This window comes from Leucoraja erinacea, chromosome 40, assembly GCF_028641065.1.
Source record: "Leucoraja erinacea ecotype New England chromosome 40, Leri_hhj_1, whole genome shotgun sequence".
Classification (NCBI taxonomy): domain Eukaryota; kingdom Metazoa; phylum Chordata; class Chondrichthyes; order Rajiformes; family Rajidae; genus Leucoraja; species Leucoraja erinaceus.
The window spans coordinates 1,094,246-1,111,745 of record NC_073416.1 but is presented as its reverse complement, the minus strand read 5'-3'; the positions used below and the strand labels follow the sequence as shown (position 1 = coordinate 1,111,745).

Here is a 17,500-nt window from a genome sequence, read left to right as displayed (position 1 = left end):
CCCAGCTACAATAAGTCAAGAGTGTCTTATTGCCCTGTGTCCCAGATAGAACGATGACAGTCCTACTTGCAGCAGCACGACACAATATGGAAACCCAGGTAGACAAAAGTGCTGGAGAAACTCAGCGGGTGCAGCAGCATCTATGGAGCGAAGGAAATAGGCAACGTTTCGGGACGAAACCCGGAAGGGTTTCGGCCCGAAACGTTGCCTATTTCCTTCAGGATTTCGGGTCTGAAGAAGGGTTTCGTCCCGAAACGTTGCCTATTTCCTTCGCTCCACATAGATGCTGCTGCACCCGCTGAGTTCCTCCAGCACTTTTGTCTTCCTCCGATGTTCCAGCATCTGCAGTTCCTTCTTAAACATGGAAACATAGCACACTGTAAACAATATGATAAACGAGAAAAAAAGTTCAATGTGTGTGTTGCGTACAGCTTTGGTCTCCTAATCCGAGGAAAGACATTCTTGCCATAGAGGATTTGAGTCTAGGAGCAGGGAGGTTCTACTGCAGTTGTACAGGGTCTTGGTGAGACCACACCTGGAGTATTGCGTACAGTTTTGGTCTCCTAATCTGAGGAAAGACATTCTTGCCATAGAGGATTTGAGTATAGGAGCAGGGAGGTTCTACTGCAGTTGTACAGGGTCTTGGTGAGACCACACCTGGAGTATTGTGTACAGTTTTGGTCTCCTAATCTGAGGAAAGACATTCTTGCCACAGAGGATTTGAGTATAGGAGCAGGGAGGTTCTACTGCAGTTGTACAGGGTCTTGGTGAGACCACACCTGAAGTATTGCGTACAGTTTTGGTCTCCTAATCTGAGGAAAGACATTCTTGCCATAGAGTATTTGAGTATAGGAGCAGAGAGGTTCTACTGCAGTTGTACAGGGTCTTGGTGAGACCACACCTGGAGTATTGCGTACAGTTTTGGTCTCCTAATCTGAGGAAAGGCATTCTTGCCATAGAGGGAGTACAGAGAAGGTTCACCAGACTGATTCCTGGGATGGCAGGACTTTCATATGAAGAAACATTGGATAGACTCGGCTTGTACTCGCTAGAATTTAGAAGATTGAGGGGGGGATCTTATAGAAACGTACAACATTCTTAAGGGGTTGGACAGGCTAGATGCAGGAAGAGTGTTCCCGATGTTAGGGAAGTCCAGGACAAGGGGCCACACAGTTTAAGGATAAGGGGGAAGTCTTTTAGGACCGAGATGAGAAAAACATTTTTTTTCACACACAGAGAGTGGTGAATCTGTGGAATTCTCTGCCACAGAAGGTAGTTGAGGCCACACAGTTCATTGGCTATATTTAAGAGGGAGTTAGATGTGGCCCTTGTGTCTAAAGGGATCAGGGGGTATGGAGAGAAGGCAGGGATGGGATACTGAGTTGGATGATCAGCCATGATCGTATTTGAATGGAATGGTGCAGGCTCGAAGGGCCGAATGGCCTACTCCTGCACCTATTGTCTATGTTTCTATGTATATATGCACATACTCACAAATACACATAGTCCGTTCCTTCCATGTGTTTTAATAATATGTGTTAAATGAATGTTTTAGTGTTCTTTAGCTTGTTTTTATGTGGGGGGGGGGGGGGGAGGGGGGGGGGGGGGGGGGGGGGGGAGATTGGGGGGAAACGAAACGTTTTCTAATCTCTACCCTCGACGGAGATGTGATTTTTTTCCGTGTCGTATCTCCGTCCGCACTGCGGCCTAACATCGAGGAGTTGGCGGCCACTTGCTGGAGACCGCCTGTTTCCCAAGGCCGTGGTATTTAAACCTAAGTATCCGTTACGCCCTTTGTGTTTAAGAACACAACCTCATATTCCGGGCTTGAGCAGTCTGCACCCTAGCGGCAGAAACATTGGATTCTCCTATTTCCGGTAGCTCTTGCTGTCTCCTCCCCTTCTCAGCTCCCCCCTCAGCCCTCGGGCTCCTCCTCATCCTTTCTCCTTGCTTCTTCCCACCCTACATCAGTCTGAAGAAGGGTTTCGGCCCGAAACATTGCCTATTCGGGACGAAACCCTTCTTCAGACCCGAAATCCTGAAGGAAATAGGCAACGTTTCGGGCCGAAACCCTTCCGGGTTTCGTCCCGAAACGTTGCCTATTTCCTTCGCTCCACAGATGCTGCCGCACCCGCTGAGTTTCTCCAGCATTTTTGTCTACCTGCTGGAGTAACTCAGCGGGTAAGGCAGCGTCTATGGAGTGAAGGAATAGGCGACGTTTATAAGGAAACGCCAGCAGTGGTCATGTTGTCGACAGCAGCTGAAATGCCTGGCGAGGAATCAGGGTGCATGTCAGGAGCCACAGGAGTAGGCCATTCGGCCCATCGAGCCATGCCCGCCATCCTTGCACGGTGTCGCAGCGGCAGAGCTGCCGCCTCACAGCGCCGTGTTCCATCCTGACTACGGGTGCTGCCTGTACGGAGTTTGCACGTTCTCTCTCCCCTCCACCCACCGTTGCGTTTCTCTGTCTGTACGGAGTTTGCACGTTCTCTCTCCCCTCCACATTTCCTTTGCGTTTCTCCAGCACTTTTGTCTACCACCGTTGTGACCTTTACATAGAAACATAGAAACATAGAGAATAGGTGCAGGAGTAGGCCATTCGGCCCTTCGAGCCTGCACCGCCATTCAATATGATCATGGCTGATCATCCAACTCAGTATCCCGTGCCTGCCTTCTCTCCATACCCTCTGATCCCCTTGGCCACAAGGGCCACATCTAACTCCCTCTTAAATATAGCCAATGAACTGGCCTCAACTACCCTCTGTGGCAGAGAGTTCCAGAGATTCACCACTCTCTGTGTGAAAAAAGTTCTCCTCATCTCGGTTTTAAAGGATTTCCCCCTTATCCTTAAGCTGTGACCCCTTGTCCTGGACTTCCCCAACACATCGGGAACAATCTTCCTGCATCTAGCCTGTCCAACCCCTTAAGAATTTTGTACGTTTCTATAAGATCCCCTCTCAATCTCCTAAATTCTAGAGAGTATAAACCAAGTCTATCCAGTCTTTCTTCATAAGACAGTCCTGACATCCCAGGAATCAGTCTGGTGAACCTTCTCTGCACTCCCTCTATGGCAATAATGTCCTTCCTCAGATTTGGAGACCAAAACTGCACGCAATACTCCAGGTGTGGTCTCACCAAGACCCTGTACAACTGCAGTAGAACCTCCCTGCTCCTATACTCAAATCCTTTTGCAATGAAAGGTAACATACCATTCGCTTTCTTTACTGCCTGCTGCACCTGCATGCCTACCTTCAATGACTGGTGTACCATGACACCCAGGTCTCGCTGCATGTCCCCCCTTTCCCAATCGGCCACCATTTAGATAATAGTCTGCTTTCCCGTTTTTGCCACCAAAATGGATAACCTCAAATTTATCCACATTATACTGCATCTGCCAAACATTTGCCCACTCACCCAGCCTATCCAAGTCACCTTGCAATCTCCTAGCATCCTCCTCACAGCTAACACTGCCCCCCAGCTTAGTGTCATCCGCAAACTTGGAGATATTGCCTTCAATACCCTAATCCCGATCATTAATATATATTGTAAATAGCTGGGGTCCCAGTACTGAGCCTTGCGGTACCCCACTAGTCCTGACCTTTACTATGTACGGGTTTGCCCCAAAGCGGTTCTCACCTGGCAAAGCCAACGCCTCGGCTGGTACCGTTGGCATCGCGCAATATCCTGGTGGAGATGACTTGGCCAAAGGGCTTGAGCATGTTCTGTAGCTCTTGCTCGTCCATGGAGGGCGGCAGGTTGGAGATGTACAGGTTCGTCGGGTCTTGTTCTTGTTGCTGCAGGGGAAGCACACAAGGGCCTCAGTCCACCAGCGCTTGCCGTAACCATGCCCGCCACAGCCCCGGGCACAAGATCACCAGAGGAATAGGGGTCGGGTAGACACACAGGGTCTGGGCTACAGGGAGAGGTTGAAGCACGCTAGTTCAGGAGAAGGGTCTCATAGAGGCACACAAGATCATGAGGGGAAACGATCGGGTAGATACACTCCTCTTGCCCAGAGTAGGGGAATCGAGGACCAGAGGACATGTCAGATGAAGGGGGAAAATATTCAATAGGAATCTGAGGGGCAACCTCTTCACACAGAGGGTGGTGGGTGTACGGAATGAGCTTCCAGAGGAGATAGTTGAGGCTGGGACTGTAACAACATTTAAGAGACAGTTGGACGGGTACATGGACAGGACAGGTTTGGAGGGATATGGGCCAAACTCCTTTTGCCCACACCGGCCAACATATCCCATCTACACTAGTCCCAACTTCCTGCGTTAGGAGGGAGAGATAGATCAGCGGTGTAGACTTGATGGGCTGAATGGCCTAATTGTACTCCTATTCCTTATGACCTTGTAACATACCCAACTTGCCCACACTGGGCCAACATGTCCCATCTACACTAGTCCCAACTGCCCGCGTTTGGCCCATATCCCTCCAAACCCGTCCTATCCATGTACCTGTCTAATAGTTTCATAAACGTTGGGATAGTCCCCAGCCTCAACTACCTCCTCTGGCAGCTCGTTCCATACACCCACCACCCTCTGTGTGAAAAAGTTACCCCTCAGATTCCTATTCAATCTTTCCCCCTTCACCTTAAACCTGTGTCCTCTGGTCCTCGATTCCCCTACTCTGGGCACGAGACTCTGTGCATCTACCCGATCTATTCCTCTCATGATTTTGTACACCTCTATAAGATCACCCCTCCATTCTCTTCAAACACCCTAAACTTGTGCAGAGCTGAAACAGGAGTAAGAGTGGACCATTCGGCCCCTCGTGGCAGCCCGCCCGCTTAATAAGATGGCGGCTTCAGCATCGCATTCCCGCACGCTCCCCACTCTGCCCGCCAACTCTGGACGGTCCCCTTTGAGAGCAGCAGACCCTCCCCACCAACAAAGACCCCCTTCTCCCCCTCCTCTCCAACCGCTGCTCCCATTCCACCACCCCAGACGGTGAATGGGCACCAGCCTGGGTGGAGCCCGCCCTTGCCCGAACCGGGCACAGACTGCCCACACTCATCGGCCATCCATCAGACTATTTCCCGGGTGACCTCCCTCGTTTACAATGGCTTTCCTTTCCGCCTTTTACAAAAGAGGGCGGCGCGGTGGCGCAGCGCGTAGAGTTGCCGCCACACGGCGCCAGAGGCCCGGGGGTTCCATCCCGACCACAGGCGCTGTCTGTACGGAGTTTGTGCACGTTCTCTCCCCGTGACCTGCGTGGGTTTTCTCCGGGTGCTCCGGTTTCCTCCCACACTCCAAAGACGTACAAGTTTGCAGGTTAATTGGCTTTGGTATAAATGTAAATTGTCCCCAGTGTGTGTAGGGATAGTGTTAGCGTGCGGGGATCGCTGGTCGATGCGGACTCGGTGGGCTGAAGGGCCTGTTTCCATGCTGTATCTAAGCACAGAAAAAGGCTCTTGAGCCCAACTCACCTTAGTCGACCAAGATGCCCTGCGATGGGCCCCATCTACATCAAAGCATGTACCTGTCGAAGTGTCCTTTAGTCAATACACAATAGACAATAGGTGCAGGAGGAGGCCATTCGGCCCCTCGAGCCAGCACCGCCATTCAATGTGATAGTCCCTACCTCAACTACCTCCTCTGGCAGCTCGTTCCATACACCCACCACCCTCTGAGTGAAATAGTTAATCAGATGATGGCCACTATCTTGATGAATTCTGGATTTTGGTGAGCGTGGCAGTCCATTTTAATGTGAGGTCACACTCGGCTTTGAGCGACGAGCCTTGGCGGAGCACCAAGGCAAATTCCTTGTATGTGAATACTTGGCCAATAAAATTACTTACTGACTTACGTCATTACAAACGCTGGCAGTTGCCATGGCTGAACTGTGTCAATGACTTAACACAAGCTACTCCCTTCTCTATCCGACCCCCCCCCCCCTCCCCTCCCCCCCTCCACCCGCCAAGCCCACATGTCCACACCCCTCTGCCCTCAATCGCGGTCCAAAGACAAAGAAACATGGAAAAAAGATGCAGGAATGGGCCATTCGGCCCTTCGAGCCAGCACCGCCATCCAAAATCATCATGGCTGATCATCCAAAATCACTACCCCGTTCCTGCTTTCTCCCTATATCCCTTGACTCTGTTAGCCATAACAGCTAAATCTAACTTTCTCTATTGAAAACATCCAGTGAATTGGCCTTCTGTGGCAGAGAATTCCACAGACTCACAACTCTCTGGGTGGAAAGGTTTTTCCTCATCTCAGTCCTAAATGGACGACCCCTTATTCTTAAACTGTGTGTGTGTGACCCCTGGTTCTGGACTCCCCCAACATCGGGAACATGTTTCCTGCATCCAGCCTGTCCAATTCCTCAAGAATTTTATACGTTTTTTAGAAGAATCCCTCTCATCCTTCTAAATTCCAGTGAATATATCTCTCGATCTAATTCTTTAGATCGAACGATCAAGAGATAATCCTGTTAAATTAAGCTGGTCTGAACAAAACTGATATCTTTCCGCCTGTTATCTCTCTGCAGCTCACTTGAAATCACGCAGCACACATTCTGCTCGAGTTTATGTTACACAAGAGAGAGTTAGATTTAGTTCTTAGGGCTGACGGAATCAAGGGATATGGGGAGAAGGCAGGAACGGGGTACTGATTGTGGATGATCAGCCATGATCATATTGAATGGCGGTGCTGGCTCGAAGGGCCGAATGGCCTACTCCTGCATCTATTTTCCTATGTCACACATTCCCTCAGGAACTGCCGGCAAAAGAAGGGTGTTGTGAAGTTCAGAAAAGGGTTGGTCTCTTGATGACACCCTCTTCGAAAACCGCATCAAAACCTGATTTTCGGGCTGGTTGGCATTCCTACACGGGACGTCACTGCTGGATCACTGCAATGCTTCTGTCAGGTGCCCTGTCTGTTGTGTTCGAGGGCTAAATAACTCACAATCTACAGGACTGGAAGTGTATGCCGGTTCTGCAAGGCTGGGGCAAAACAGAAGGCCGCTGGAGGCAGCGTGGCCCCGGGTGTGTGGTGCTGCCGTGGGAGGGCCGGTGGAGCAGGCCTAGGAGTGCAGGCTGTATCAAGAGCCGACAGCCTCCCTTCATCACCACCTAGATCACAAACACCCACCTACTTGACCGTGACGTTACATAGGACCTCACTTGCCAGCTCTTGTCCCCACCCCTTCCCCTCACTTCCTTCTCCCAGCTACCTCCCCTCTACTCCATTCTCAAGAAATGGCCCCAACCCGACCATTCTGCAGCCCAGAACCAGGGGCCACACACACAGTTTTAGAATAAGGGGTCGGCCATTTACGACTGAGATGAGGAAAAACTTTTTCCACCCAGAGAGTTGTGAATCTGTGGAATTCTCTGCCACAGAAGGCAGTGGAGGCCGATTCACTGGATGTTTTCAAGAGAGAGTTAGATTTAGCTCTTGGGGCTAACGGAATCAAGGGATATGGGGGAGAAGGCAGGAACGGGGAACTGATTGTGGATGATCAGCCATGATCATAGTGAATGGCGGTGCTGGATCATAGTGAAGGGCCGAATGGCCTCTACTCCTGCAACTATTGTCTATGTTTCGATGACCTGCAACGTCACCTGTCCATCTCCCTCCACCTGCTGAGTTCCTCCAGCACTTCTGCTCAACGCTGCAAGGTGTTATGAATCTGAGCCCATGGCATGAAAGGCGATGGCAAGAAGGCACTTGCGTTTCACTGCAGTACAGCGAGGATACAAAGTGTGTCCAGATATATGCCTGCAATTTGTTCCTCGAGGGTTAAATCAACCACCAACCTGCCCCAAAGCTCTGGGTGGAGCCGGCCATTTTCACAAATGCCAAGGTGCACTTCAACAAAGGAAAACGTCGACACGGGGTGCAAAGTTTGATTTGCAGAACAAAAAGCCACAGTGCAAAGTTCCTGAGCCGATACAGGTTTGTCGGGCTAACCGAGACAATGATACAATGCAGGGCACCATAGACTGGAGCACTTGACTGCGGTCGATGGCATGCGGCCTTGCAGCTTGCAGCGTCCCCAGGCGCATGCTCGATGCAGTTAGCGGCTTGGCCGTGCGCCCAGGGCAGCGTCGCCCGCGAGACCGTTTGCGCGGAAATTAGCGCGTCGCAGCATGCGGGCTGGCGGGCAGCGGAAGCTCACAACTATGCAGCGAGCAGCAACTCACAAAGATTCAGTTTTAGTTCATCGTCACGGGTAACGAGGTACAGTGAAAAGCTTCTGTTGCGTGCTAACCAGTCAGCGGAAAGACAATACACGATTACAATCCAGCCGTTTAAGTTCTTCTCATCTCGGTCCTAAAAGATTTCCCCCTTATCCTTAAACTGTGTGTGGCCCCTTGTTCTGGACTTCCCCAACATCGGGAACAATCTTCCTGCAGGCAGAGGAGATTAGTTTGCACCCGGCATCGTGTCCAGCATGGACGTGTGGGCCGAAGGGCCTGTTCCTGTGCTGTGCTATCCCATTGATTCAATGACGCCTTTGTTCAAAATTGCTTTCTGTGCTACTTCAACTCACTGGCTCCGCTTCTCACCTCTTTGGGGGGGCAGCTGACAGAAATTCTGCACCAATTTAGTGCGTTAGCCTCAGAATATCTTGCGCTGAAGAGGTGAAAGCACGAAAATAGAAACTTACAAATGGATTCTCTTATGGCTGAAGTCTCCTCCCGCTAGCAGCGTTGGATTGCACTGTGTTTTCACAGCGTGGGTCAAGGCTATATATATACATAGATATATATATGTGTGTATGTGTATGTATAGATACATACGCAGGGACCTGTGCAGATAAATGCGCGTGTGTGTGTGTGTGTGTGAGGATGGCCTTACATGGATACGGGATTCTCGCTGTGTATCTGCAGCCCTGTGCATGTGGAATATGGAAACGCATGTGGACAACTGTGAACGCCTCCTCTCCATGTACCCGCCCGAGTGACTTTTAAACGTTGGGATAGTCCCAGCCTCAACTGCCTCGTCCGGCAGCTCGTTCCACACGCCCACCACCCTGTGTGTTGGTGTTGTTCACATGCGTTTGTCATGGCTGCATGTTGTCGTGACCTCAGTGCTGAATGGCTCGCCAGTTCTCTCAATTGAGCCCGCCCATAGAGTCGCACAGCGTCGACACAGGCCCTTCGGCCCCGCTTGACCATGCCGACCAATCTACACTAGTCCCACCGTTAGACTTTAGGGATGCCGTCTGGAACAGGCCCTTCGGCCCGACGAGTCTGTGCCGACCAGCGATCAACCCCGTACACTAATTCTATCCGACACACACACACTGGGGACAATTTACAGAAGCCAATGAGCCTAAAAACCTGCACGTCTTTGTGGAGTGTGGGAGGAAACCGGAGCACCCGGAGAAAACCCACGTGGGTAATGAATGGGTATGGATTTAGTTTAGTTTAGGGATACAGCGTGGAAACAGGCCCTTCGGCCCACCGAGTCCATGCCGACCAGCGATCCCCGCACACTAACACTATCCGACACACACACTAGGGACAATTTACAATCTTTACCGAAGCCAATTACCCTACAAACCTGCACGTCTTTGGAGTGTGGGAGGAAACCGGAGCACCCGGAGAAAACCCACACAGGTCACGGGGAGAGAACGTGCAAACTCCACACAGACAGCACCCGTGGTCGGGATGGGACCAGGGTCTCTGGCGCGGTGAGGCGGCGACTCTACCGCCTGGCGGGCGCTTGGAGATCAACTAAACGGAGGGAGGGGAAGGAGGGATTGGTGATGGTGGAGCGACTGGGCAGCTGGCACTGTGTTGCGAGTGAGAGACGGTGCCCTTACCTTTGCCATCTGGGCCTGCACGCCACTGGACTTCAGCGCAGACACTGCCTTCTGTGCAGCAGCGGGACTGTCGAAATCCACAAAACCATAGCCTTGAAAAAAAATCCAACAGGGTGAATGCAGCGTTAGACCGGACCTGGGCAACACTCAGTGCCGTGATGCACATTCTAACCAAGAGAGCGGGCGTGCCGGCCACGGCGGGCACCAGAAGCGTTGGCGCATGCCAGGGAAGGGAGAAGGGGGGCACAGCGCCGCACTCGACCCCCTCTCCTGCTCACCCGCCAGGTGGCATTTGCGCTGGCATCCTGCCCACTGCCCACATCCCTGGCAGTCGGAGATGCCCGTGGGGGGAGGGGGGGGCGGGGAGTGGAGGTGCCTCCCTTGGCGCCCCAGTCGGCCAAAAGCTCAGCGGGTTCAAGAGAGGCCATCGTTGATGCCAATGAGTTGCGTTCTGGTCAGCTGTGTGCCAGCCGGGCTCAGCATGGGCTCACTGGTTGGTGGGTCGCCAGTGAACAGCGGGCAAAGGCAGACAAAGGTGGCAGCCATGCCAGTCTTGCGGGCGAGGACGGGCCTGAGACACCGTTGAGGGCCGGAGAAAGACGTGCGGTGGCGGCAGAGAGCAGCACGGCGGTTGTCCGCCAAACCCCCCCCCCCCCCGCGCCCCTCGCTCCCACCAGCGTTCCCAAACCCAGCGGCGCTCACGCCCAACAACAACAACTTGCATTTACGTAGCGCTGTTAGCGCCGCAGAACTCTTGCGACGGAGGCTTTACCTTCCAGCGTAATTCGACCTCGAGCCTCGTGCCAAACGGCGGGGGAAGTCAGCGCTCAGTCAGAGACGGGGGGCTTGTACGGGACGTCAGAGTGCGGGGCGCGGCTGACGGGCTCCGTCACGATGCCACCCGCATCTTGCCCCGAGAGACGGATCAACAGATGAGAGCCAGAGGGTGCACGTGTGCCATCTGTGCCCAATGGCGGGTCCCGAGCGGAAGGCTCCTGAGCAGATTGTAGGCCCGAGTTGGGCATCTTTGTACGTTGAACAGCTTCTGTAAGATTGTACATTGTCCCCAGTGTGTGTGTGTAGGATAGTGTTCGTGTGCTGGACGGCATGGACTCGGTGGGCCGAAGGGCCTGTTTCCGCGCTGTATCTCTAAAGTCTAAAGATGGGGAGGGAGATAATTCGAGGGGGGTGGGGGGGGGGGGGGGGGGGGGGGGTGATTGCGAGCTGAATGAACGGCCACAAACACTGAGTACCAGTGGGACAAGTGAGAAAAGCTACAATGTAGTTCTGTTTGGTGGACTTTACAGATTCAGCGCGGAAACAGGACCTTCGGCCCACACCGACCAGCGATCCCCGCACACTAACACTATCCTACACACACTAGAGGAACAATTTACACTTATACCAAAGCCAATGAACCTACAAACCTGCACGTCCTTTGGAGTGTGGGAGGAAACCGGAGCACCCGGAGAAAACCCACGCAGGTCACGGGGAGAACGTGCAAACTCCGTACAGACAGCACCCGTAGTCGGGATCGAACCCGGGTCTCCAGCGCTGTGAGGCAGCAACTCTACTGCTGTGCCACCGTGCCGCCACTATATTTCTCGTGGCCATTCTGCCCGTTGAGCCTGTATTAGCTCTCTGAGTAATCCCAGCAGTCCTTTCACCGTTCCCTATCTCTGATCTACTCTTCCTCCCGGCGTTCCCATCAACTACCTTCCTAGATTCCATCCCTCAACATACACAACTCGGGGGCAATTTACAGAGGGGCCCAGCTAACCTTCCACACAGGCCACAGGGAGAGCATGCAAACTACACACACACACACACACACACGGACAGCACCCGAGGTCAGGATCGAACCCGCTGCACTACTGCAGAGCCGAGCTTTGAACCAGCTGAGATTATGGGGCGATTAGGGGAGCTAAGTCCGCCGAGCCCGTCTGGTAACTGGACCCCATCTTATTGCCCCTCCCCCGCCACTTGACCTTTCACCCCGTTGCCATTGACGCAACCAGAGTCCACCACCAGGCCCAACAGTAGCCCTGTCCCCTTTAAGGATAAGGGGGAAATCTTTTAGGACCGTGATGAGGAAAACATTTTTCCCCACACACAGAGAGTGGTGAATCTGTGGAATTCTCTGCCACAGAAGGTAGTTGAGGCCACACAGTTCATTGGCTATATTTAAGAGGGAGTTAGATGTGGCCCTTGTGGCTAAAGGGATCAGGGGGTATGGAGAGAAGGCAGGGATGGGATACTGAGTTGGATGATCAGCCATGATCATATTGAATGGCGAATGGTGCAGGCTCGAAGGGCCGAATGGCCTCTACTCCTGCATCTATTGTCTATGTCTATGTTTATCATCGGCACTTTTTGCATGGCCTTTGTTGGCGGTCAGTGTGTGATCACTTCGCACCAGACAGTTGTCCACCACCAGTCAAATGTAACCCTGCTGCAGTCTGATACGCACATGCACACGCACACGCACACGCGGCAAAGACACACGTGTACGGCGAGAGGGTCCAGACCTTTACTGGAGACTTTATTGATACAGCGCGGAAACAGGGTTGAACGGGGGCACTGATTGGGGATGATCAGCCATGCTGGCTCATAGAAACATAGAAAATAGGTGCAGGAGGAGGCCATTCGGCCCTTCGAACCAGCACCGCCATTCATTGTGATCATGGCTGATCGTCCCCAATCAATAACCCGTGCCTGCCTTCTCCCCATATCCCTTGACTCCACTCGCCCCTAGAGCTCTATCTAACCCTCTCTTAAATCCATCCAGTGATTTGGCCTCCACTGCCCTCTGTGGCAGGGAATTCCACAAATTCACACAACTCTCTGGGTGAAAAAGTTTGTTCTCACCTCCGTCTTAAATGACCTCCCCTTTATTCTAAGACTGTGTGTGTAGCCCCTGGTTCTGGACTCGCCCAACATTGGGAACATTTTTCCTGCCCTCGAAGGGCCGAATGGCCTACTCCTGCACCTATTGCATATTGTCTAACAGGCCCTTCGGCCCACCGAATCCGCGCTATTATCAGCATCGATCGATTATTAGAGACAGAGGGGGAGACGGAGAGAGGGAGAGAGGGAGAGAGGGAGGGGGAGAGAGATGGAGGGGGGGGAGAGAGATGGAGGGGGGAGAGAGAGAGAGGAAGTGAACGATGCGTTGGTTCTGAGCAGCAGTATTGCGCCTGCATGGTGCTGCACGGTTGCATGTAGTTGCGTTTAAGCACAGGATAATGGGCGTTGCATCCTTCCTGGGCCGTGGCCTGAGGAAGGGAATGGTTGACTCCCGCAGACTTCACCGAGACTTCCTGGGGCTGTTGCCCGGGTGAGATGTGCCCTTGGCTCACCGTTACCACGGCAACACCTCTACCCCAGTCCACCGTGCCAAGACACTTTGCTGGCGGCGCGCCACGGATGGGAGGCCGGTATCCCGGACGGGCAGCCACGCCACGAGGATACGCGGCGCGGTCGCTGGGAGCCTCGACGTTGTACACAAAATGGCGGCACAGGAGCGAGGCCCGCCGGACGCTGGCACCAGCGCGGGCCCCCATCCGCTCGCCAGCCCGTCAATTTGTTTTGGCACTGGGTACTGACACTGGGCACATTCAGCCATTTTCTCACAGAGAGTGGTGAGTCTGTGGTTTTCTCACAGAGAGTGGTGAGTCTGTGGTTTTCTCACAGAGAGTGGCGAGTCTGTGGTTTTCTCACAGAGAGTGGTGAGTCTGTGGTTTTCTCACGGGGAGTGGTGAGTCTGTGGTTTTCTCACAGAGAGTGGCGAGTCTGTGGTTTTCTCACAGAGAGTGGTGAGTTTGTGGTTTTCTCACAGAGAGTTTGTGGTTTTCTGAGTCTGTGGTTTTCTCACAGAGAGTGGTGAGTCTGTGGTTTTCTCACAGAGAGTGGTGAGTCTGTGGTTTTCTCACAGAGAGTGGTGAGTCTGTGGTTTTCACACCGAGAGTGGTGAGTCTGTGGTTTTCTCACAGAGAGTGGTGAGTCTGTGGTTTTCTCACAGAGAGTGGCTAGTCTGTGGTTTTCTCACGGAGAGTGGTGAGTCTGTGGTTTTCTCACAGAGAGTGGTGAGTCTGTGGAATTCTCTGCCTCACAGAGGGCGGTGGAGGCAGGTTCTCTGGATGCTTTCAAGAGAGAGCTAAAAATAGCGGAGTCAGGGGATACGGGGAGAAGGCAGGAACGGGGCACTGATTGGGGATGATCAGCCATGATCACATTGAATGGCGGTGCTGGCTCGAAGGGCCGAATGGCCTCTATTCCTGCACCCATCAAGTCTACTACACCATTCAATCATGGCCGATCTGTCTCTCCCTCACAGCCCCATTCTCCTGCCTTCTCCCCGACACCCGTACTATCTCTGCCTTAAATGTACTCATTGACCTGGCCTCCACAGTCTACCACAGCAGTAGACTGAGTCGCCCGGATTGTGACGTTTTCAATTGCCATGTTGCTGCCAATGCAGCGTTTCCTGACCTGACCACGAAGGCCCGTTGTCATGGCGACGCTGCAGGGTCGGCCTGGCCAAGCGTAGCCGTTGGTGTCCTCCGCCGCTCCGTGCTGCGTCTGGTCCGCACGCTGGGCCTTGAGAAGATGCAGACTGATTGTGGTGGGGGGAGAAGGAAGGGGGGGGGGAGAAAGCTGGAAGAGAGGAGAGACAGAGGGCAAGGGGGACAGGTTGAAGATGGTCCCGGCCTGCAATGTCACCTATCCATGTTCGCCACGGCTGCTGCCGGACCCGCGGAGTTACTCCAGCACTCTGTGAAACGTCACCTATCCATGTTCTCCACGGATGCTGCCTGACCCGCTGAGTTATGGTGCAGCAGCATCTATGGAGCTAAGGAAATAGGCAACGTTTCGGGCCGAAATCCTTCTGGAAATAGGCAATGTTTCGGGCCGAAACCCTTACGGGTTTCGGCCCGAAACGTTGCCTATTTCCTTAGCTCCACAGATGCTGCCTGACCCGCTGAGTTACTCCAGCACTCTGTGAAACGTCACCTATCCATGTTCTCCATAGATGCTGCCTGACCCGCTGAGTTACTCCAGCACTCTGTGAAACGTCACCTATCCGTGTTCTCCACAGATGCTGCCTGACCCGCTGAGTTTACTCCAGCACTCTGTGAAACGTCATGCTGCCTACCCGCTGAGTTCCATGTTCTCCACAGATGCTGCCTGACCCGCTGAGTTACTCCAGCACTCTGTGAAACGTCACCTATCCATGTTCTCCACAGATGCTGCCTGACCCGCTGAGTTACTCCAGCACTCTGTGAAACGTCACCTATCCATGTTCTCCACAGATGCAGATAGGTGACGTTTCACTGGAGTAACTCAGCGGGTCAGGCAGCATCTGTGGAGAACATGGATAGGTGACGTTTCACAGAGTGCTGGAGTAACTCAGTGGGTCAGGCAGCATCTTTCATCCATTAGTTCTATATTCTCTCCACATCGCAGTGTATATCTCTCGTTTCCCTCTCCCCTGACTCTCAGTCTGAAGAAGGGTCTCGACCCGAAACGTCACCCATTCCCTTCTCTCCAGAGACGCTGCCTGTCCCGCTGAGTGACTCCAGCATTTTGTGTCTACCTTAAGCCGGCTGAAAAGTGGAAGGAGGTACTGTAGCTGTGGAATTAATCAGGCCAGGCCTGGCCTATCGCTGCGCCACCGTGCCGCCCAGGAAGAACAACAGATCGTTAGACGGCACTGGGCCTGCACTCGCTGGAGTTTAGAAGGATGAGGGGGGGGACCTCATTGAAACTTACCGAATAGTGAAAGGCCTGGATAGAGTGGATGTGGAGAGGATGTTTCCACTAGTGGGAGAGTCTAGGACCAGAGGGCACAGCCTCAGAATTAAAGGATGTTCCTTTAGGAAGGAAATGAGGAGGAATTTCTTTAGCCAGAGGGTGGTGAATCTGTGGGATTTGTTGCCACACAGACGGCTGTGGAGGCCACAAGTCAGTGGATATTTTTAAGGCAGAGATAGATAGATTGTTGATTAGTGCGGGTGTCGGGGGTTATGGGGAGAAGGCAGGAGAATGGGGTTAGGAGGGAGAGATAGATCAGCCGTGATTGAATGGCAGAGTAGACGTGGTGGGCCGAATGGCCACATTCTGCTACCATCGCTTATGACCTTGTGACTATTCCCCACATGCCGGTTTGCGATAGTTAGCTGCAAGATCCGACAGAACTGCGACACAGTGCAGAGCCTTGAAGATGCCAGGCAGCTGTGCAGACAATGCGAATGGCCAGCGGAGTTGCGGCCTATTTAAATGCGGCCACAGTGAGGAGCTGCGCCCACAGCAGGCTGCGATCAGCACATTTGAAAGACAACAATAAACTCTGGGCCTCAATCGACTAAGAGGCAACGCAGAAAGCAGGGCCCGTTTCCAAGTGACACTGATGCCAACATACATATGATTCATCGAAATGAGCATTCGGATTTTCAAATACACTTAGGTGTGATATACTCTTACACGCTTTGAATTCCCTTCCTCACCTTTCTTAAGGTGAGTGGGTCAAGACTTAACAGTAACTTGAGGGGCATTTTTGACACCCAGAGTGTGCTGGGTGTATGGAACGAGGTGGGTGAGGCAGGGACTACCCCAACGTTTAAGCAGCGTTGGGTGGCGCAGCGGGTAGTGCTGCTGCTTCACCGCGCCAGGGTCGATCCTGACCACGGGCGCTGTCTGTGCGGAGTTTGCACGTTCTCTCCCCGTGGGTTTTCTCCGGGCGCTCCGGTTTCCTCCCGCACTCCAAGGACGTGCGGGTTTGCAGGTTACGTGGCTTCTATTCCTTGTGAATCGTCCCCAGTGTTCGTGTGTGGGGATCGCTGGTCGGCACGTACTCGGTGGGCCGAAGGGCCTGTTTCCACGCTGTATCTCTGAAGTAAAGTCTAAAGTACAACCTCTAGACAGGCACTTGGATAGAATAGGTTGAGAGGGATATGGACCAAACGCAGGCAGGGTGCTAGTGTTAGTGTACGGGGTGATCGCTGGTCGGCACGGACTCGTTGGGCCGAAGGGCCTGTGAGCGGGCTCAATTTAGACAACGCAGGCTGTTCAACATTGAGGGCACTGTGACAATGTGCAGCCACTCCTGGCAGCATTGAGAAGCAATGCCAGGGGGCGAGCCAAGCAGGTTGGGGTTTAACGCCCAAGATGCCTGCCTTTGCCCAAGGTGCCCGGCCTAATGTGGTCAGGGTGGGACAAAATCATCTGTGTCCTAACTTGTCCAGTCAGGATTCACTAAGTACACTAAGACTATCCGAAACATTTTAGACTTCAGAGATACAGCGCAGAAACAGGCCTTTCGGCCTACCAAGTAACTATCCTACACACACACTAGGGACAATTTACAATTTACACCAAGCCAATCCATCTACAAACCTGCACGTCTTTGGAGTGTGGGAGGAAACCGGAGCACCCGGAGAATACCCACGTGGGTCACGGGGAGAGAACGTGCAAACTCCGTACAGACAGCGCCCGTAGTCAGGATGGAACCCGGGTCTCCGGCGCTGTGAGGCAGCAACTCTACCGCTGCGCCACCTCACCAAGGTAGTCCTTAAATGAGAGAAGATAAAGCTAGCTGATAAGACACTAAATGCTGGAGTAACTCAGCGGGACAGGCAGCATCTCTGGAGAGAAGGAATGGGGGGGCGTTTCAGGTTGAGTCTGAAGAAGGGTCTCGACCCGAAACGTCGCCCGTCCC

The 17,500-nt window shown here is 53.1% G+C and overlaps 1 protein-coding gene across 3 annotated transcripts in view; it reads right to left on the bottom strand.

Annotated features, from left to right (window-relative positions):
- Positions 1-17,500, bottom strand: part of rbms2b (RNA binding motif, single stranded interacting protein 2b) — an 85,765-nt gene that overhangs the window by 11,308 nt on the left and 56,957 nt on the right. For 2 of the 3 annotated variants that reach the window (XM_055664472.1, XM_055664473.1), the window contains exons 4-5: positions 9,784-9,875; positions 3,637-3,794 (exon numbers count right to left, since the gene is read on the bottom strand). In XM_055664472.1, coding sequence (XP_055520447.1) covers positions 3,637-3,794; positions 9,784-9,875 — 250 coding nt within the window. The remainder of the gene's footprint in view (positions 1-3,636; positions 3,795-9,783; positions 9,876-17,500) is intronic. The other variant, XM_055664474.1, reaches the window with a different exon arrangement.